This window comes from Pogoniulus pusillus, chromosome 5 (genome assembly GCF_015220805.1).
Source record: "Pogoniulus pusillus isolate bPogPus1 chromosome 5, bPogPus1.pri, whole genome shotgun sequence".
NCBI lineage: Eukaryota > Metazoa > Chordata > Aves > Piciformes > Lybiidae > Pogoniulus > Pogoniulus pusillus.
In genome coordinates, this window is record NC_087268.1 from 19,178,021 (window position 1) to 19,200,807 (window position 22,787).

Here is a 22,787-nt window from a genome sequence, read left to right on the forward strand (position 1 = left end):
AGTCCACACTCGAAATTGTTTCTCTTATGAGACACATCGTGCAGAGGTTTGACAATTTGACTGAATCCAGGAATGGGTAGTCTCCAAAATCCCACCACACCTAAGAAAGACAGAGTGTCCTTCTTACTGGTGGGAACTGCCATGGTAGAGACTTTGTCGATCACATCCTGTGGAATGTGACGGCGACTATCCAGCCACCACACTCCCAGAAACTGAATTTCTCTGGCAGGTCCTTTGACTTTGTCTCTCTTAATGGCAAAACCTGCTTGCAACACAATGTCAATGATTCTGTTACCTTTCTCAAAGACTTCCTCAGCAGTTTCGATGCCCACAAAATGATGTCGTCGATGAACTGTATGTGCTCTGGAGCTTTACCTTTCTCCAGTGCATTGTGGATGACTGAGTGACAGATTGTTGAGCTGTGTTTCCACCCCTGAGGCAAACGGTTGAACTGGTACTGGATTCCTCTCCAGGTGAATGCCAACTGAGGCCTGCACTCCTTTGCTATGGGAATAGAGAAGAAAGCATTAGCAATGTCTATGGTAGCATACCATTTAGCCTTCTTCAATTCCAGCTCATACTGGAGTTCCAGCATGTCCGGCACAGGTGTGCTCATGGGTGGAGTCACCTCGTTGAGGGCACAAAAGTCTACTGTCATTTGCCAGTGTCTGTTAGGCTTGCGCACAGGCCAGATGGGACTGTTGAAAGGTGAATGAGCTTTCTCGATGACAGCCTGACTCTCCAGTTGATGAATCAGCTGATGAACGGGCAACAAAGAGTCACAGTTAGGTCTGTGCTGCCTGTGGTGCACAGTTTGGGTAGCAATTGGCACTTCGAGATCCTCTATGTCATGATGTCCCACAACTGCAGATTCATCTGAAAGTTCAGGTCTAATGGACAATTCCAATTTACCATACTCAATCTCTACAGATGCTATTCCAAAAGCCCATTTGTGACCCTTAGGATCTTTGAAACAACCTTTTCTCAAAAAGTCAATTCCCAGAATGCAATGCACATCAGGACCAGTTACAATAGTATGTTTCTTCCAATCTTTACCAGTTAAGCTGATCTCAGCCTGTGTCTTAGTTATCTCTTGAGATCCACCAGTGATTCCAAAAATAGATATGGACTCTGTCCCTTTGCAATTGGATGGCAATAAAGTACACTGAGCACCTGTGTCAACTAAAGCCCTCTATTTCCAAACTTTTGAACTGCCAGGCCACCTAATGAATACATTCCAATAGATTCGGTTCTCTCCACTATCTCTTTCCTCCTCCTGGCTGGAGGCAGGGCACCCCTAATGCTGAACATGGCATGTAGGGTGTACACAGTGATTAGTGTTGTTATGAGAGAAATTGCAATTGTTAGAATAATTGCAGTTGCTCTGGGGAGATGAAGAAGTGACAGCTACTTTTCTGGCATTGCTGCCTCTGTTTCTGCCACTCTGCAGTTCCCTGACTCTCTTTGAAACCGCTGAAGTAGGTTGACCATCCCACTTGTTCATGTTCCCACTGTATGTGTCACGCAGAAGTATCCACGTGATTGCTGATGTCTAGGTGGAATTTGTCTCCTCCTGGGCTGGAATTGCCTTGCAGGAGGTGGGCGTCTGTTCCTTATGGCAGAAACATGCACCCATCCAGATGATGAAGAAATGGTATCCTTTACCACATTGGTAGTGTTTCTGAGATCCTCCTTCATTTCTTTCATGTCCTCTTTGATGCCGTCCTTAATATCTTCTTTAAGCTCTGTATCCAGAGTTTTTATGGCAGAGACTAGACCAGAGTTTGACAAGCTGTCCTCTATCTGTCTGAGCTGGTCTGTGAATTCACCAACAGCGAAAGACCTTCCATTATCACTCCTTGATAGGAACTTGCTGGCCAAGATGTTAGCATAGGATGAAGGAGCAAGCTTGATAAGCTTCTTCATGAGACCTGTTCCAAGAGGAATGTCATCAGCCTCATGTGTGCCATGATCTCCATAGAGCACTTCCTTCACAGCAAACTCCTTCAGAAGCTTAATTCCCTGCTCAATGGTGTTCCACTTCTTGGCAGCACATGGCAGATCATCTTGGGAAGGATATCTCATAGCCACACCCAACAGAAGGCGTGTCCACAAGCTAACCTTACCAAGAGGACTTGCTAGGTATTTGTCCACTCCACTCTCCTTGGTGAGTGGTCCTACCTGCTTGGCAGACTTGTCTCCTACCTGCAGAGCATTGGCACCAATGCTACAGCATCTCACTAGCCAGCTTAGGATTGGTTCACCTGATTCCCTTGAGTATTCCTTTCTAACTTCCCTGACCTCTCTGAGAGAATTGTTGGAGTCCTGGATGTCATCCTCCTCCTCTTCCTCTTGTTGATCTGGTTGTCCCTGGCCTAGAAACAGAAGTTTCCTCATAGCACTCTTAAACTCATTGGAACCATCCTCTTTCTTGGCAGCCAACCTCACAGCGCTCTTTTCATTCGAGTATTGGGATGTTAGCACGTTTGCGAGGTCTCGCAGACTAAGTGCCTTCTCTTCCTCCTCTTGCTCACCAGAGGTCCCCTCTCTTACATCCTCCTTTGAATCACACTTGGCTTTTGCCTTAGCAGGTGCCAAAAAGGCCTGCGCAGCAACAGACTTTAATGTGTTTGGTGGAGGGTTTGAATCACTGGGGGTCTGACTTGGGGTCTGTGAGTTCAGATCTGCCTTAGATCTAACAGTGTTTTGGTCTGCTGGCTGGGGATTCAAACTAGCTGAGCTGGTGTTATCAGTAACATTCTAATTTTGAGCCTGTACTCCTGGGATGCCTGCCAAACCTGGCTCATTGTTATAGTTATTGTTCCTACCAGGAACACTGGCAGCCTTCCCAGAATCTAAAGAGGAGGGTGCAGAGACTGGCTGGGGGGAAGGTAGTTGCTGAGAAACTGTTACTGAATTTGGTTTTGAGACAGACAGTTTCGATACAGACATTTTCTTAGTTTTTGCAAGAACTGCATTCGAATTTTTCACACATAATGCCAAAATTAATATGAAAATTAAACCCATAAGACATAGATTAAAAATTGAGAGAAGACACACAGTTTTACATGAGCAACCACCTAGACAAACGTCTGGCATCCCAGTTCTGGGGTGAATTACCCTCATGATGTCTGTAGATAAAGCAGTGTTTCGATTGCCTTTAATATTTTTGACAAGTGCCCCTGTAATGTTACTGGTAAGATTTTCAGTGACATTAAAACCATCATAACCAAGAATAACATCACCCCAAGACCAGAAAATGCTTGAAAGTTTAGCTTTGACCTTCTAAAAAACTACATGAAGCAAGAAATATCCAATTTGGTCTTTGATCCAATTGTACACAAAGAAACAGCAAACAGGCCACACAATAGCCCCCGCCAAGTACAATAGCTGCTTTATTAGCTTCATTCTGATTCCCAGAGTTAATTAACAGTCGCTCAAATGAATTTAGCCCTACATTGGGGAAGCCAAATAAAATATGTGGTGGTTTAGGCTGTTACCCGCCCCCCCACACTTTAGAAATGCCCCAGCTAACTCAGATGGGCTCTGGGAATATAAATGAAGCTATTTATTTACAGCTAGCACAATATACAAGCAGATATGTACAACATATACAGTTATATACAGAAATATACAAGTTAAAAATAATACAGAAACACAACTCCCCTCCCAGAAACCTGAGTCCCCAGGAGGGGCTCTCAACCACCCCTGCACCTTCCCCCTGCCCCTCTCAACCTTACCTCAATCCAAAGAAAGAATAGAGGTGCAGCCAAGAGGTTAAGGAACAAGGTTAGTGGCAGAGAGGTTAAGGAGATGCAGTTCAGTCTGAAGCCAAAAGCAGAGAGAGAAAAAATGGCGAAAGTTATCTAATGTTTACCCTTCTTGTTCCCATACTTCTCAGCAAGACTGTGAGAGAAGGAGACACAATCATTGTTTTCCTTTTTCAGCCAATTATCTAGTTCTTTTCACCAAAACATTCTAGCCTGCTTCAAACTAGCACAGGCAGTTAACACTCAAACCATCACAAAGCTCATGGAGCAGATTCTCCTGGAAACTCTACTAAGGCACATGAAAAATGACGAGGTTATTGATGACAGACAACATGGCTTCATGTTGTGGAGGGCCCTTAGGCCCAAATAGGCTTATACATGCCTTGTCTTGACTGAACATGTTTTTCTGCCCACACCAGAGGAAAACACATAAATGAACACAAAGGGGCATAACAAATCTGGTGCCATAAAGTCTGGCCTGCCCCAGGCCCCTGGCTGTGTTAGTGGTTTTTTTATAAGCCCATGTACCTAGCTTATGGCCCACCAGGGTGTTTAGGCCCATGTTCTCCACTTATTTGGAAGGTCCAGGCCTGTGGCTTTTGCCTATTATGGTAAGGTTTGGCTAACTACTAACCTGATTGGTCATTTTGGTGGCCAAAGGGCCATTAATCTCAGCCTGCATTTGATAAATAGAGGTCCACAGGAAAACAACTTGCTTTTGCGTGCCTGCTTGCCTGCTGGCCTGCTCACCCGCAGTGCTCACCCTAATGCCTGCCTTTATCTATGGAGACAGAATCTCCCATGGGCTCCCAGCCAGCCATGTACACCTGCACACCACTGTGGTGAGTTACCAGGACTAGATACTGTATTGCCTGCCTTTATCTATGGAGCCTAGTCTCCTGTGCAGCAGTGCACCCTATTGCATGTCCATTGCCTTATTATTGCCTGGTAGGCTCCACTTGTCTGCACATGATCAGCCTGTGTGGCCAGTGTGACACTGTGCTGGGACATGTGCTTAGGCTGCCCTGCCTAAGAATCCCTGGACAGATCGTCCAGAAGAAGCCATGAGAACAAGGTCAGAGACTGTCCTTTCCCCTGAAGCCGGGAGAATTCCAGCCTCCATGTCCATGGGCAGAGTTCCTGAAGATTGGATACTCCTACACAGAAAGGCTGAGAGAGTTGGAGTTGTTCAGCCTGGAGAGAAATATCTGTGGAGACCTTATAGAATCATAGAATTATAGAATCTTTTCAGCTGGAAAAGACCTCTATAAACCTTCCAATATTTGAATAGAGCTAGAGGAGAGATGGAGAGGGACTTTTTAGAAAGGTGTGTAGTGACAGGATGAGAGGTAATGACCTTTAACCAGGAGAAGCTTGATTTAGATTAGCCACCGGGAAGAAATTCCTCCCCATGAGGGTGGTGAGACACTGTAACAGCTTGCCTATAGAAGTTGTGAAGGGTCCAAGCAAAGCTAGGCTGGATGGAGTCTTAAGCAATCTAGTCTAGTAGGAAGTGTTCCTGCCTGTGAACTAGATCATCCTTAAGGTCCCTTGCAACCCAAACTATTCTATGATTCTATGATTTCCAGCAACATTGCAGGGATCATTTTGATGATGGGAAGTGACAAGAGAAGTCATACTTTTGGGGCAATGGAAGGACAACCGTGTCTTCAGATTGTCTCATATTAAAGCACATCATCAGGCCTATCTGGAGAGTATTGTGTGTTGTAAGGCATGAAAAGAGGGAGAACACAACCAGATTATTTTAGACAAGCACTAAAATATGCAAATGTTTCTCCTTGTGTTCTTGAATTGCCTTATCACAGTTAGCCATGGTACCTTTTGACTAGTGTGAAAATAAGACTAGTGTGAAAATAAAGAAAGCCTAGCTGAGATTAAAACCTCACATGGAGGAAATGATTGCTGGTTTAGGCTACAATTTTTTGTTCCACTCTGGGAAGCTGCCTTGGCTTTGATGGTCTATGGGCACATAGTTTTGTGCATCTGTGCACAGTAGAAGAGTAGGAGGAAAAAACCCTGTGCCCCACATTATGTTCCTTCCACTCCCATGTTTGGTACCTTCAGGTCATTGTTGAAGAGTTTCCCCACACTCCTGAAGCAGCCACTGGGCAGCTGATGCTTCTGCAGCCAGAGTAGAACACTTTGCACATGTTTCTTATTGATGTAAATATGAGAGTTGGCTTGTCTAAAGGACCTGGCTACAAAAGCTGTCAGCCTGTAGGCAGAGAACAGAGGGGTTCCCATGTCACAGCCAGGAGCTGAACCAGCAAGGACAATAGGTTTGGGATGACAGTACCAACACTGGTCACCTACCACGTGTTGTTCTGGTTGTCAGCTTTCCCAAAGGCACTGTAGGACCCATCATCATGTCTGGAGATGTCCTGGAAGGCCAATAGGCCTATTAGATGTCCTGGCTTGCCCCACCCTTCTGCTGATGGGGGAAGCAAGGGTGGGAGGAAAACAAAAGCTTGGGCCATTATGTCCCCTCCCAAAGTGATAAACGTGTATCCACAGGTGTTTAGGTACTTGTTGGTGTCTTGCCCAAATAAGAGTGAGCAAGCCCTGGGTTCACCTAACATGGTCAGTTTGGCAAATGCCATTTTGATTGGTGACTCTCTGTGGCCAAAGGAGCCTTTCCACAGGGGCAAATAATATAAATTGAGCTAAGTTGCAAGTAGTTGAGCTGCTTCTGCCTCACTGCTCTGCCTCAGTACATGCTGCCTCTTCCTTGCTGCCTCTGCCTCACTGCTCTTGGACAACCTGTTCTGCTCTGCCTCGTGCTTCAGACCAGCTTAGCCCTCATATTTTGGGCTTGAACTACCAGGAAACTGAAGTGCCTCAAGTTTCCCAGGAGAAGGCATTTAAGTGTCTCATGACATGGCAAGAAGTGCCATCAACATGGTGCTCTCTACACATCTGCAAGAGATCCTGCCTGCACTTCTGCAAACCTCTGTGCCAAGAGGAACCAGGATCAGGTCAGAGATTGTCTGCCTCTTTCCCAGCACCCTGGGAAAATCTGGAAGCATCTCAATGGTCAAGCAGGTCCAACATTGTCACAAAGGAGCCAGAGACTATCTTGAAATTTTTACTCCACTGCCATGAGTAGCACAGAGTTTTCCTAAGGCTCCAGGATGCCTTTCATTTGTAAGTGGAACAAAGATATTTTTGTGGACAAACCTTTTCCAATGTTTCTCATTTTTCTAAATTATTACACTGCTGAGAAGCATCCTTATGAAGATTTTCCTGAATAAATTAAGAACTCAAAATTAACTAATTTGTATAGAGTTGTGGACGGGGCTTTCAGAAATAAAACAACTACGTATTTTATAATTCCCGCCTCATTAATTGCCACAACCAATTCAATCTCAAACTGTATCCTTGCTGTGAGAAGGCTTTGCAGCAAGAGATTTCATCAGGCCCTACAATCAGAGACAGTGAGGCAAACCTACCACCCCACATCTCCCCACACACCCCACCACATCAGCATGACATGAAGTATCACTGAAATATGCCATGTGGCTGTTCCATGTTACTAGAGCTGCTGTGTGCAAGTACTGTAGGTATCTGCCTTGCTGGTTTGCTGAACAGTGACATGCTCAGCCACCTCACATCTCCACAGGGAACTGTCACTTGCACCTTGCCATGAATAAGAAGAGATGTAGAAGTGGAGAGTCTTTCAGTGCTTCTGCTAGCTCTCACTGGCACTCCACTAGGACTCAAGACAGCCCTTTTTATGGGATGTACAGAAAGTAACAAGGTCATGCCTTTAAGCTCTGAGGGCAAAGCCCTGTCTGCTTTTGTTTGCTCATTATTTACCCTCCCCTTTGACTCTCTGTTGCCACCATTCTCTCAGGCCACCCTCTCCCAGACAGATATTGCAATTCACAGTACAAGAGAGGAACAGGGAAGGAGAGGGAGCAAAATCCTCTCCAGGGGTTGCTGCTGAACTTGGAACATGGTAGGCTAAGGAGACAGTCAGGCTGACATATGAGGCTTGTTGCAAAATGAGACAAAGACACTGGCACTGTGTTAAATTCAGAATATGTTGGACAGAGCCCATATGCCTCTACAATATGTGTCCTAAAAAAACAGGGAAAAGCTACCAAAATCCTGTCTGTCCCTAAGGGCCACTCTATTCCAGGTAATAGCAGTTGATTCCCTGTTACCGCAAGGGACTTCCATCTGCCTAAGACTGATTAAAGAGCAAACCACAGGCATCAGAGAGTGATGGAAATCATTAAGAGCAGGTTTAGTATCTCAATAACAGGCAAAAATACAGAAATTCTGGTTCTTCCTTCCATGAGACATTTTCCTTGTTCTCTGTGATACCTGCTTTTGTCATACTTTTGGCAGTGTTCCCACTACTATCCTGCACTTTCCCACTAGGCCAGTGCCCTGCACTTTTTATTTAGAGTACCTTTGTTTTTCAGCAGAAGGAAGAAGGACAATGTTTACCTTTTCTCAAGAATTCTAGTGCTCTATCTTCAATTCCTGCATCCAGTTGTTTAGTCTTATTCAAGAACTGGAGTATGAAGATGTTTGTTCTTGTCATACCCCACAGGCAAGGAACATAGCAGACTGGGAATCAGCTGTCTCAGCTGCAGGTTGTCCAGAACTGGGAGAGAAGATGGATGTGTCTATTCCTTACCAAGCATAGTGACAGTTCCAGAGAGCACCTTTTTTTCAATGTTTGGTCTCATACAGGAAACTGGTTTCTTGATTCTAGCTGTGGTGGTTTGGCTGTTATCTGCCCCCCACACACACACACTTTAGAAGGTACCCCAGCTAACTCAGATGGGCTCTGGGAATATAAATGAAGCTATTTATTTACAGCTAGCACAATATACAAGCAGTTATTTACAATATATATAGAAATATACACAAATATACAAAGTAAAAGTAATACAGAAACACAACTCCCCTCCCAGAAACCTGAGTCCCCGGGAGGGGCTCTCAACCACCCCTGCACCTTCCCCCTGCCTCTCTCAACCTTACCCCAGTCCAAAGAAAGAAGAGAGGTTCAGCCAAGAGGTTAAGAAGCAAGGTTAGTGGCAGTGAGGTTAGGGAGCTGTGGCCCAGTTCGAAGCCAGAAGCAGAGTGAAGAAAATGGCGAAAAGTGTTATCTAATGTTTACTTTCTTGTTCCCATACCTCTCAGCGAGACTGTGAGGGAAGGAGACATAACCATTGTTTTCCTTTCACAGCCAATTATCTACTTTCTCTCACCAAAACATTCTAGCCTGCTTCAAACTAGCACACTAGCATTGGTTAATACTTTCATATGCAATTTCTGGGAAAACAATGAAAATAGTGAATCAATGAGAAATTAAAGGGAACAAGGAATATTGAAAGTATCTTGTTCAACATCTTTATCGGTGCCATGGACAGAGGCACCCTCAGCAAGTTTGCTGACTACACCAAGCTGTGTGGTACAGGAGACAGGCTGGAGGGCAGGGGTGCCATCCAGAGGGACCTGGACAGGCTGGAGAGGTGGGCACAAGACAACCTCAGGAGCTTCAACAAGACCAAGTACAAGGTACTGCATCTGGGTCGAGGCAATCCCAGGCACAACTCCAGGCTGGGCAGTGACTGGCTGGAGAGTAGCCCTGAAGAGAGGGACATGGGGGTGCTGCTGGACAAGAAGCTCAACAGGAACCAGCAGTGTGCACTTGCAGCCCAGAGGGCCAACCAGATCCTGGGCCGCATCAGGAGAAGTGTGGCCAGCAGGGTGAGGGAGGTGGTTCTTCCCCTCTACTCCACTCTTCTGAGATCCCACTTAGAGTACAGCATCCAGTTCTGGAGCCTCCATTACAAGGGGGATGTGGAGATGCTGGAGTGTGTCCAGGGAAGGGCCATGAGGATGTTCATAGGGCTGGAGCAGCTCTGCTGTGAGGACAGACTGAAAGAGTTGGGGCTGTGCAGTCTGCAGAAGAGGAGGTTCCCAGATGACCTTCTTGTGGCCTTCCAGTGTCTGAAGGGGGCCTACAAAAAAAGCTGGGAAGGGACTTTTTAGGCTATGAGGGAGTGACAGGACTGGGGGAAATGGAACAAAGCTGGAGGTGGGGAGGTTCAGAGTGGAGGTGAGGAGGAAGTTGTTGATCATGAGAGTGGTGAGAGGCTGGAACGGGTTGCCCAGGAAGGTGTTCGAGGCCTCATGCTTGGAGGTGTTTAAGGCCAGGCTGGATGAGGCTGTGGGCAGCCTGCTCTAGGGTAGGGTGTCCCTGGGCATAGCAGTGAGGGTTGGAACTGGATGATCCTTGTGGTCCTTTCCAACCCTGACTGCTATGATTCTATAAAGGGGCTGGTGGTAGCTGAAACACTTTTAAATACTTCTTGTTTGTACACTTTTACACAAAATTACAGGTTCAGACTCTGGACTGTGCATGAGGAATGAAAACCAGCTTCAGAGGAATACTGTAACCAATTATTACTTATCATAAAAGTAAGTCTTATCTAGACTTGTCTTTCATATACCTGACCCTAACAGCAAGCCAAAGTCAAATACCATTGCCCTGGGTTATGGTGGATCCTTCCTCCAGGAGAATAAACTCACTACAACACAGATTTTCTTTTGAAAGTCAGGGAAAGATGAAATTGCATTTCTAATAGTGTAAGTGTAACAATATAAAGAGAGATAAACTACTAGAGAAGAGGAAAAAAAATATAATAACCTTAGGGGAGATGGAGGAGGGGTCAAGTGGTGGCAAAGCAGCAAAAGCAGCAGCAGCCAAAACAGCAACCAGGGAAGATAGGCAGGCACAGCTCAAGCAGCAGAAGCCAGCAGAAGAAGGGGGAGAACAAGCTGTGCTTCTAGACATTAAGCTCTTGATGGTCCAATGAAATTATATTAATTTATCTATTGTAGCCATTATATGGCCTGTCCCTGGAATATTCACCTCTCCCCTATGTCTGAGCTAGAAAAATCAGCTCAAACTGCCACAACCATATAGCCCACAAATGAACTTGAGAGAAAAAAAAAATCTAAACTTTAATGGAAAGATCTGACTCTCTGTTCGCATGCAATCATCCTTACTCAAGTTAGCCTCTGTAAGGGGTTAACCCTTCTAGGGGTGGTCTCAACCTGACCCCAGGTGTAGTGGTTAGCCCAGTCCATCTTGCTGTTTATACCCCCTATAAAAACAGAGGAGCTTTCTGTTTCTCTTTCTCTCTTTGTCCTCCCTGCCTGATAGCACCACTCTTGTTCCTGCTGCTCCTATTTTGCCACGTGGCCATCCTACCACATGGTGGGACCACCACTTCCTGAATCTACCTCCATCCATTGCCATCAATCTGGTTGTATATATATATTTATATCTCGTTTCCCTTCCCTATACCTCTTTGTAATTCCCCTTTCCTTAAGTACCCTTTATTTATTGATTTTTTTTCTTTTAACTTCCTCATCAAAGCAAGACTATTCTTTGTGTGTTTCACCTCTTTTGCCTCTCTACATTTACTTCCTTTCCTTCTGAAAGAGGGTGTCCCAGATTGACAACTATAAGGTTAAAAGTCTTCTGGGGACTAGAAGATTGTTATTCAATCCCATAATTCTGCTATTTCTTTATAAACTCACGGCAAGGCCTTTTCATAACCTTAGAATGCAGCTAGCTGAATGCTTTTAACCACCTATTGTGTGTGCTGCCATTTAATGTAGAACTGTTTGAGTTGGAAAAGACCTTTAAAATAATGAAATCCAAACGTTATCTAATTCTGCCAAGTCTGGTGCTAAACCACATCCCTCAGCACCACATCTCTGTGTCTTTGAAACACCTCCAGGTATGGGGATTCAACCATTTCCCTAGGGAACCCATTGCAGTTTTTGAGAACCCTTTCAGTGAAGACATTTCTTCTAATATCCAACCTAAACCTCCCCTGGTGCAACTTGACGCCATTTTCTCTTTTACTATCACTTGTTACTAGGGAGAGAAACACCCACTTCACTCTAACCTCCTTTCAGGGAATTGTCCAGACTGAGACAGTCTCCCTTCAGCCTCCTTTTCTCCGGCCTAAACTGCTTCAGCTGCTGTTTTGTAAAGAGTTCCTCATGTTCTCAGTCTGTTCTGTCATGTGGTTATAACAAGCAATGTTTGGGGCAGAGGGGTATGAGGACCTTAGTAGGACAAATTTCAAAGGTTTAGCCTCACTGTTGATGGAAGATGGAAGAGCAGCAAGACAGGTGGATGTGAGAAACGCTGCCAAGTACTCTCTCTCCAGGCAAAATGCTGCTCTCTCTGCCTACCACTGCAGCGTTGTGCAGCATCTAGCACTCTCCAGGCAGAGGTCTACAGTTCAGGACTGATGCTCAAGAACCACTTCTCAGAAGATGCCAAAGAGAGAGAATGTTGGAGCAGCCATATCCTGGGATGGACTATGGGCTTCCTCTTGTCAGTGCCTAGAGGCAGAAGGCAGGTAGACACTAGTAGGTTGGTCATGACAGGCTGCACTCACTATGTCTGCTGTTAGGGTTCTTCTTCAGGAGGACACTCTTGTCAACAGCTTGAACAGAGCATGAGGATCCTGGAGCAGTGGGGGCTATTGTGTGGCCTATCTTCTGTTTTCTTGTTTATAATTGGACCAAGGCACAAGTTGGTTACTTTTTGTTTCATCTAATTTTGAAGATCAAAGCTGAACTTGCATTCAGTTTTTGGAATTGGGGGGATTTCATCCTTGGCTATATTGGATTTAGCATCATTGAGTCTTTTACCAGTAACATTACAGGGCATTCACCAGTAACATTGCAGGAAATTGAAGTATTACATCTTCTGCTTTATCTACAGGCCTAATGAAGGTAATTCTACCTAAGACTCAGGTGGCTGACTCTTATTCTGAATGTTATTCACATCAAACCGTGGTATTTCTGTTGTGTGTGATTTTAGGTCTTGTAATTTTGATTTTTGTATTAATTTTGGCATTATGTAAGAGAAATTTGAGTGTGATACCTTTAAGAAGTAAAAAGAAGGTGCCTGTGTCCCAGACTAATGGTAAACAAAGTACCAATCTAAGTGTAAACAGAGATAACTCAGGGGCAGAGCAACGGGGGGCCACCACTACACCTCCTCCCCTAGATTCTGGGAAAGCTGCCAGTGTTCTTACAAAAAATGATAACATGGCAGGATGCCCAGGAACACAGGGAACTACCCAAACACAAGATGTTACTTCAACTAATAACTAATTCAGCCAGTTCAACCTCCCCAGCAGCAGAAAAAAACCCTATCCCTAAGGCAGATTTGAACTCACAGGCCTCTGGCCAGACCCCAAATAATTCCAAACGGCTAGTGGACTCATCAAAATCTCTCTCATCGCAGGTTGTCTTGGTGCATGCCAAAGTCCTAGTTAAGACAAAATATTTGACAAAGAGTGATTCAAAAGAGTATTTAGGAGATGAGAACTCTGGTGTACAAGAGGAGGAAGAGGAGATGTATATTCTTCGAGATTTGGCAAATAAACTTAGAACCCAGTACTCTGATGAGAGGAGCACTGTGAGTGTGGCAGCCAAGATGGTTCCAACGGGTTTAAGAGTGCTCTTAGGAAAGTTCTGTTTCTAGACCAGGAACAACCAGAACAACAATAGGAAGAGGAGAAGGACGACATCCAGGAATCCAACAATCCCCTCAGAGAGGTCAGGGAAGTTAGAAAGTAATACTCAAGGGAGTCGGGAGAGTCAATCCTAAGCTGGCTAGTGAGATGCCATACTATTGGTGCAAATGCCCTGCAGGTAGGAGACAAGTCTGCCAAGCAGCTAGGACCACTCACCAAGGAGAGTGGAGTGGACAAATACCTAGCAAGCCCTTTTGGTAAGGTTAGCTTGTGGACACACCTTCTGTTGGGTGTGGCTATGAGATATCCTTCCCAAGATGATCTGCCATGGTCAGCCAAGAAGTGGAATACCATTGAGCAGGGAATTAAGCTTCTGAAGGAGTTTGCCGCGAAGGAAGTGCTCTATGGAGATCATGGCACACATGAGGCTGATGACATTCCTCTTGGAACAGGTCTCATGAAGAAGCTTATCAAGCTTGCTCCTTCATCCTATGCTAACATTTTGGCCAGCAGGTTTCTATCAAGGGGTGATAATGGAAGGTCTATCACTGTTGGTGAATTCACTGACCAGCTGAGGCAGATAGAGGACAGCTTGTCACATTCTGCCCTAGTCTCTGCCACAAAAACTATGACTACAGAGATGAAGGGGATGAATGGCATTAAGAAGAGCATCAAGGATGGCATCAAAGATGGCATGAGAGAACTGAAGGAGGATCTTAAAACCTCAATTTCCAATCTGGTAAAGGATACCATTCCTTCATCATCTGAATGGGTGCATGTTTCTGCCATCAGGAATAGACGCCCACCTCCTGCAAGGCAATTCCAGCCCAGGAGGAGACAAATTCCACCTAGACATCAGCAATCACGTGCGTCACTGTGGATACTTCTGCGTGACACATACGGTGGGAACATGAACAAGTGGGATGGTCAACCTACTTCAGCGGTTTCAAAGAGAGTCAGGGAACTGCAGAGTGGCAGAAACAGAGGCAGCAATGCCAGAAAAGTAGCTGTCACTTCTTCAGCTCCCGAGAGCAACTGCAATTATTCCAACAATTGCAATTTCTCTCATAACAACACCAATCACTGTGTACACCCCACATGCCATGTTCAGCATTAGGGGTGCCCTGCCTCCAGTCAGGAGGAGGAAAGCGATAGTGGAGAGATCCAAATCTATTGGAATGTATTCATTAGGTGGCCTGGCAGTTCAAAAGTTTGGAAATAGAGGGCTTTAGTTGACACAGGTGCTCAGTGTACTTTATTGACATCCAATTGCAAAGGGACAGAGTCCATATCTATTTCTGGAATCACCTAGCGGATCACAAGAGTTAACTAAGTTGCAGGCTGAGACAAGTGGAAGAAACATACTATTGTAACTGGTCCTGATGTGCATTGCATTCTGGGAATTGACTTTTTGGGTCAAGGTTGTTTCAAAGATCCTAAGGGTCACAAATGGGCTTTTGGAATAGCATCTGTAGAGATTGAGTATGGTAAATTGGAATTGTCCATTAGACCTGAACTTTCAGATGAATCTGCAGTTGTGGGACATCATGACATAGAGGATCTCGAAGTGCCAATTGCTACCCAAACTGTGCACCACAGGCAGCACAGACCTAACTGTGACTCTTTGTTGCCCGTTCATCAGCTGATTCATCAACTGGAGAGTCAGGCTGTCATCGAGAAAGCTCATTCACCTTTCAACAGTCCCATCTGGCCTGTGCGCAAGCCTAACAGACACTGGCAAATGACAGTAGACTTTTGTGCCCTCAACAAGGTGACTCCACCCATGAGCGCACCTGTGACAGACATGCTGGAACTCCAGTATGAGCTGGAATTGAAGAAGGCTAAATGGTATGCTACCACAGACACTGCTAATGCTTTCTTCTCTATTCCTATACCAGAGAAGTGCAGGCCTCAGTTGGCATTCACCTGGAGAGGAATCCAGTACCAATTCAACCGTTTGCCTCAGGGGTGGAAACACAGCTCAGCGATCTGTCACTCAGTCATCCACAATGCACTGGAGAAAGATAAAGCCCCAGAGCACATCCAATGCATCGACGACATCATTGTGTGGGTCCAAACAGCTGAGGAAGTCTTTGAGAAAGGTAACAGAATCATTGACATTGTGTTGCAAGCAAGTTTTGCCATTAAGAGAGACAAAGTCAAAGCACTTTCCAAAGAAATTCAGTTTCTGGGAGTGCGGTGGCAGGATGGTCGCCGTCACAATCCACAGGATGTGATCAACAAAGTCTCCACCATGGCAGTTCCCACCAATAAGAAGGACACTCTATCTTTCTTGGGTGCAATGGGATTTTGGAGACTACCCATTCCTGGATTCAGTCAAATTGTCAAACCTCTGCACGATGTGACTCATAAGAGAAACAATTTCGAGTGTGGACTTGAACAACAAGCAGCCTTTGATCAGATCAAACAAGAAGTAGTCCATGCAGTGGGCTTGGGACCTGTGCAATCTGGTCCAGACATTAAGATCATTCTGTACACGTCTGCCAGTGACAATGGTCCAACTTGGAGCCTTTGGCAGAGAGCTCCAAACGAGACACATGGTCATCCACTTGGTTTCTGGGGTCATACCTACAGAGGTTCAGAGGCAAATTACACCCCCAACAGAGAAAGAGATACTAGCAGCCTATGGAGGAGTGAAAGCAGCTTCTGAAGTGATTGGAACTGAGTCACAATTGCTTTTAGCTCCTAGACTGTCAGTTTTAAACTGGATGTTCAAAGGCAAAGGTTCATCACCACATCATGCCACAGATGCAACCTGGCCTAAATGGATGGCTTTGATAACCCAACAAGCACAAATGGGTAATCTTGACCGACCTGGTCTGGTGGAGGCGATCACCAACTGGCCGGGAGGCACAGACTGTACCACACCTCCAGAGGAGAAAATAACTCATGCTGAGGGAGCTTCACCCTATGGTGATCTCTCTGATCAGGAAAATAACTATGCTTTGTTCACAGATGGTTCCTGTCATCTTGTTGGGAACAAGCGAAGATGGAAGTCAGCAGTCTGGAGTCCTACCAGGAGAGTTACTGAAGTGAGAGATGGAGAGGGAGAATCCAGTCAGTTCGCTGAGGTAAAAGCTGTCCAGCTTGTTCTTGATGTGGCTGAACGTGAGAATTGGCCTATCCTTTACCTCTACACCGACTCATGGATGGTAGCCAATGCTCTATGGGGTTGGCTAGAGGACTGGAAAAAGAAAGGTTGACAGAGGAAAGGAAAGCCTATTTGGTATGCTGATCTATGGCAGGACATTGATGCACGACTGGAGAGAATTCCAGTGAAGGTGCAGCACGTAGACGCACACATGCCTAAGAACAGAGCTACTGAAGAACATCAACACAACCAGCAGGCAGACCAAGCTGCATAAATTTCCCAAGTTGATACCAACTCTGATCTTGACCATGATTGGAAACACCGAGGTGAACTGTTCTTAGCTCAGTGGGCCCATGATTCACCTGGACATCAAGGCAGAGATGCAACATACCAATGGGCATGCGATAGATCAATCTCCACCTATCATGTGGAGACATGGAACTCCAGAGAGAATCGAGTCAGACAATGGCACTCATTTCAAGAACAACCTTGTGAAAAACTGGGCCAAAGAGCACGGTATTGAGTGGATCTACCACATACCCTACTATGCACCAGCTTCAGGGAAGATTGAGTGCTACAATGGTTTGCTGAAAACCACCCTAAAAGCCATGGGCGGTGCAACTCTGAAAAACTGGGACAAACATTTAGCACAAGATACCTGGTAGGTAAATAATAGAGGTTCAGTAAACAGAGCAGGACCTGCACAATCAGGTCTGGTCCAAACAGTAGAGGATGATAAAGTTCCTGTTGTATGTGAAAAGAATCTGTTAGGGAAAACTGGGTATTTTCTCCTTCGGGCAAAGGGAAACCTGTCTGAGGGGTGGTGTCTGCTGAAGGTCCTGGTCACACCTACTGGGTAATGCAGGAGAATGGTGAAATCCAGTGTATTCCACAGAAAAATCTAACCTTAGCAGAGAGAGTTTAAATTCAGAGTGTATAATACTCTGCCACTGGTGTCCATCATTGAAAGAATCTATGATAGAATCTACAGTATATGAGCCCGAACCCAACGTCACCTGGGAGTCCCTGTTCTCGTCTCATCTGTGAGAAGACAAACTGTTCTGAGCTCTTGAATCACCTACATCTGAGATAGCCGGAATGAAGCGTGAACTGAACTTGTAGTATCCATTAGTGTAAATGTTGGTTTAGATTAGAACAGTTCTTGGCAATAGTGTAAGTGAAGTAGACAGGGGTGCATTGTGCTAGTTTGAAGCTAGCTAGAATGTTTTGGTGAGAAGAACTAGATCACAGGTTGTGAAAGGAAAACAATTGTGATGTCTACTTCCCTCACAGTCTTGCTGAAGAAGAATCAAAAACATTAGATAACACTCTCACCATTTTTCTCTCACTCTGGCTTGGGCTGCTGGCTGAGCAACATCTTACTCCCTAACCTCACATTCCATTTGCCCTAACCCACTTTGCTTCATAAACTCTTGGCCAAACCTCTGTTCTTCCTTAGGACTGGGGTAAGGTTGAGAGGGGCAAGGGGGGAAGATGCAGGAGTGGTTGAGAGCCCCTCCTGGGGACTCAGGTTTCTGGGAGGGCTGTTGTGTTTCTATATTACTTTCACCTTGTATATTTCTGTATTTAACTGTATATGCTGTAAATAGCTGCTTGTATATTGTGCTAGCTGTAAATAAATAGCTTCATTCATATTCCCAGAGCCGTCTGAGTCTAGTCTGGGTGATTTCTAAAGTGTGGGGGGGCAGGGAACACCCAAACCATCACACTGAACTTCAGTTCAGCATTTATTCAGCACCATCACCACTTATCACAGATAATTTAAGCAAGCTCAATGCCTGTGCAGGCTGCAGGAACACCTTGCAATACAGGTGCAGCTTTAGAGCAGGATGGTCTTCTTGGAGATGGAGAAGTAGGCTTCTGAGGAAGCCATTTATATGGGAAAGATTCTCTGCTTTGCTGGGCTCCAAGGCACTATTGGGTTGTTTTGTTTTTTTTGCCTACCCCTGGGAGGGAAACATACTTAATGCTCTTGCAAACCATGACAAGGCAAAAGACAGCATACCCAGGGGGGTGCTGGGATCCTGTCTGCAGTACCAAAACATCAGCAATAGCTACACTCACCTGGAAGGTGAGGCACTGAAAAGCTCCTGGATTCTCCACATCTTGTTCAAGTACTGTGTGGTTCTGGGTTTTCACTTGCAAGGTAACAGCCAAATGCATGGCCACAGTCAGGGAGTTGAGAGGGGGTCCTGGTGGATAACAAGTTAACCATGGCACAGCAATGTACCCTTGTGGCAAGGACAATGGGATCCTGGGGTGTATTAGGAAGAGTGTGTCCAGCAGATCAAGGGAGGGTCTCCTTCCCCTCTACTCTGCCCTGGTGACCTCATCTTGAATACTGTGTTCAGTTTTGGGCTCCCCAGTTTAAGAGGGCAGGGATCTGCTGGAGAGGGTCCAGCGGAGGGCTAAGAGGATGATTAGGGGACAGGAGAGCATGGCTTATGAGGAGAGGCTGAGAGGCTTGTGGCTTTTTAGTCTGGAGAAAAGAAGACTTAGAGGGGATTTGATAAATGTTTGTAAGTATCTGAAGGCTGGCCAGGAGGGTGGGACAGGCTCTTCTCACTTGCTTGCTGTGATAGGACAAAGAGCAATGGATGGAAGCAGCAGCACAGGAGGTTCCACCTCAACACAAGGGGGGACTTCTTTCCTGTAAGGGTCACAGAGCACTGGCACAGACTTCCCAGGGAGGTTGTGGAGTCTCCTTCTCTGGAGCCTTTCAAGGCCTCTCTGGATGTGTTCCTCTGTGCTCTGTGTTAGATAGGATTGTCCTGCTCTGGCAGGGGGGTTGGATTCAATGATCTCCTTGGGTCCCCTTCCAACCCCTAATATCCTATGATCCTGTAATCCTGTGAGGTGAATGCAGAGCTTCTGCTCTTGGGTGTGGTGAATGACAGCAGGGAACACCACCATAGGGTGACTATAAGAGAGCAGCAGATGTTAAAAAAAAATTCAGAGGCTGAAGTGGACAGTCCAGAACCTGTCTGTGCTGCTTCCATGAAGAAGTAGATCAGGGTTCAGAAGTGTCTGGAGGCCTGCAGTAAAGGAACCACAGTGCAGTTCCCTTTCCATACTGGTGGCAACATGCTTAGTGTGTATCTAGAGATCTCCTGATACCTGTCTGTCAGCACCTTGCCCAGTGTATGATACTTCAGTTGTGAGCACAGCAAGACTGTGAGAAATTAAGCTGAAGACTGGTCACCCCCATCAGCATAGAATGATCTTGTGGGTTCTGCAGCTTTGTGGTGTGTGCATTGCACATGAACATACAAACACCAGGGGTTTCACCTGCCCAGTAGCAGTCAATACCCAGTGCTCCAATGGGACTCTATAGGAGTTGTTTCTTCTCAACCATCCTGGGAAAAAAGCCCCCACCATTCACCTCTGATGTGCTCAGAAGTGCAGCACCTCAACACCACCCTTCAATGTCAGTCCCTTCCACCAAGCCCTCCCTGAAATCAGAAGGAGATAATCTCACAGTTCCATGCTTGCTGCAGTTTCAACTGCAAGTGGGAAGAGGGTCAGAGCTAAAAAGAGCATTGGTGTTCCCATTGCTTGGACTGGGACAGGAGGAGACAACTGCCTGTACTGATGGACTGAACAATGCTAAAAAAAACCCTCAGCTGCTCCTAAGTCCAAAGAGTAAGGGACTTGATATATGGAGATAGTATCTTTTCCAGGCTAATGACCTTAGCAAATATTTACTTGCTTCCACCACCAGCAAAGTAAAGGCCAAAGCACAGTTCTCCATGCACATCTATATTCAGATGTTATTCCAAATTGTGGAGATACCAGATTGTATCAGGAGAGATGTGGGGTGGATGACCTCTAATCCAGGCTGAAGGGAACTTAAGAGAAAAAAATCATCTCAGCTTTGGCTGACCTGGCTTCTGGCTATAGCATCTGACAGCCACAGACACACACAAGATACAGTCCTCAGTTTGTGAAAAGCATCCACAGTACTTTCTGTCTATCATTAGTAATCTAGACGTGTTTAAAGTATGCAAAGATATGGTGCTGAGGGAAATGGTTTGGCACCAGACCTGGTAGAGTTAGATAATTATTGGACTTCAGTGATCTTAAATGTCTTTCCCAATCAGTGATTCTATGATTCTGTGATCTTCTTGTCATCCAATATTTAATCAGAGTTTGTAGTAAAACTCAATTTACCTCCATTCCTACTTCTGTCCATCTATCCAACCATGTCTGATCCTATATTTTATCAAATCTCTAATTTACCTCCCCCAAGTCAGATGTCTGTTCGTTTGACAGCTTTCTATAGGTAAAAGAAAGTTCATTGACATCACCAGCCACCTCCTCCAGACTCTTCTCATGCACTGCAACCTTAGAATCATGGAACTGTTTTACTTGGAAAAGACCTTTAAGATCATCAAGTCCAACTGTTATCTAACTCTACCAAGTCTCGTGCTAATCTTTATCCCTCAGCACCACATATCTGCATCTTTTCAACATGTCCAGAGACAAGGATTCAATCACCTCCTGGTGAAGCCTTTTCCAGTGTTTGAGAATCTTTTTGGTGAAAATGTTTCTTCTAATATCCAACCTAATCCTCCCCTGGCACAGTTTGAGGTAATTTCTTCTTGTCCTATCATTCGTTAATAGAGAGAAGAGACTGACCCCCACCTGACTCCAACTTCCTTTCAGGGTGTTGTAGAGTGCCAGAAGGTCTCCTTTGTGTAAAGTTTTTATTTCCTTTTCCTGGGTGGCAGCAGTGAAGTGAACGGTGCTTGGATATATCTGCCATCTAGTTACAATCTCATTTTCAGGTGGTTGTCCTCATCCTGCCCTGGCTCCAGCTGTGTTTTTGCTGAGCATGGTTGAAGGTACACTGGATAGGCCATTAACCCACTCTTTGCTCCAAACTGAAGCAATCCTTTGGATTTACTTTGGCATGTTCCTCATATGTGTGCTTAGCACCAAACCTTAGCATACAGTCTGATGCAACAGGAGCACATGAGCCTCTGATGCTGGAGATAATTCACAGGTTTAGACCACTGTGTGTCACTGCTCTGAGAGCATATTTGATTCTCTGAAATCAGCAGGGTTTTGAACCCAAGCCTAAAGTAGCAGGACAAAAAACAATCTGAGTCGTGTCTGATTTCTGAAACGTTCCCCACTGCTCTGCTTCTCTGAACAGTCTTGAAGCTGGCTTCCTAGGAAGTTAAATGGGAACAGGTAGACAGTGAAAAGATAGTAACATGTGAAAGTTCTTGCCTTCTTCCAGAGAGGAATGGAAGAGCTGTGTGGCAAGGTCTTGGCTGGCCTTGACTGGAGGCTGCAGGGCAGAAGTGAATTTTCTCTAAGAAGTAAATAATGTACAAAAAAAGAAGCTCTACAGAAGAATCCTGAAAAAAAAATCTGCTGACATTGCAAAGAATAATGTTGTCCCAGGATGTTTCCAATAAAGTCCCAGTAATGACTTTATAAAAATAGACCCCCTGTACCAAATGTACTAACTGAGCACTCTTACTGTGCTGCATTAATTCATAGTGAGATGTCTTCTGGAGACATACCAATAAACCTTGCAAAAGCTCAAGGCAAGTGCTTTTGGCATGTAGGCAGCAAACACTGTCTCCACCCCTTCCACCCGCCCATATCCCAGCCCCAGCCCCTGCCATGCTCATTGTGATTTTCACCTTCTTGATTTTAAAGCCAAGAGAGACAGGCACCCAGTCTGGGCAGGAGCTGTGTAGTCCTTCAGCTCTGGATGAGGAGGAGGAGGAAGAAAGAAGACAGCAAGAGTAGGGGCAAAGGAGGGACGGCGAGGCTAAAGTTTCCCTGGAGAAATTTGACCTGCCATCAGCAATGTGGATCATCGCTTTCCTGTGGGGCAGCATCCTTCTCCTGTCTAGCATGGCTAGAATGCCTGCAATGCTGTAAGAATCTCAGCTGCTTCTCCTAAGTGTTCTGGTGTGTGGGGAATCCTGGGTGGGTGGTGATGTAACAGAAACAGGACATAAGTCCTAAAATAAGGAATGATATTCCAAAGAGGAATAATTTCTCACATTCTCAAGGTTTTCCTTGATTCTCATGCACTTTCTATCACTCTGTATATTCCAAATACTACTTGGCTCTTCCATTAGTTTCATTTCTATAGACCATTTACTTCTACAAGCACTCAGCCAGAGCAGCTCTGCCAGCTTTCCATGTGTATTTCATTCTGACGTGTTAAAATCTCATATCTCCTTCTATACTCCAGAATATCTTTTCTTTTGAGCTATGCTTTTCTCCACATAGTCACAGGTGACTATTTAAATACTTAGTGGAAAAGGCTGGATGCCTTTACAAGCCTTGTGAACTTTCTTTTTG

General features: G+C 45.3%; 1 protein-coding gene across 1 annotated transcript in view; it reads left to right on the forward strand.

Annotated features, from left to right (window-relative positions):
* Positions 1-22,283: 22,283 nt before the first annotated feature.
* The window catches only part of LOC135175364 (alpha-2-macroglobulin-like protein 1), a 61,060-nt gene continuing 60,556 nt past the window's right edge, over positions 22,284-22,787 (forward strand). Inside the window, 1 exon segment of the mRNA XM_064143398.1 lies at positions 22,284-22,354. Coding sequence (XP_063999468.1) covers positions 22,284-22,354 — 71 coding nt within the window.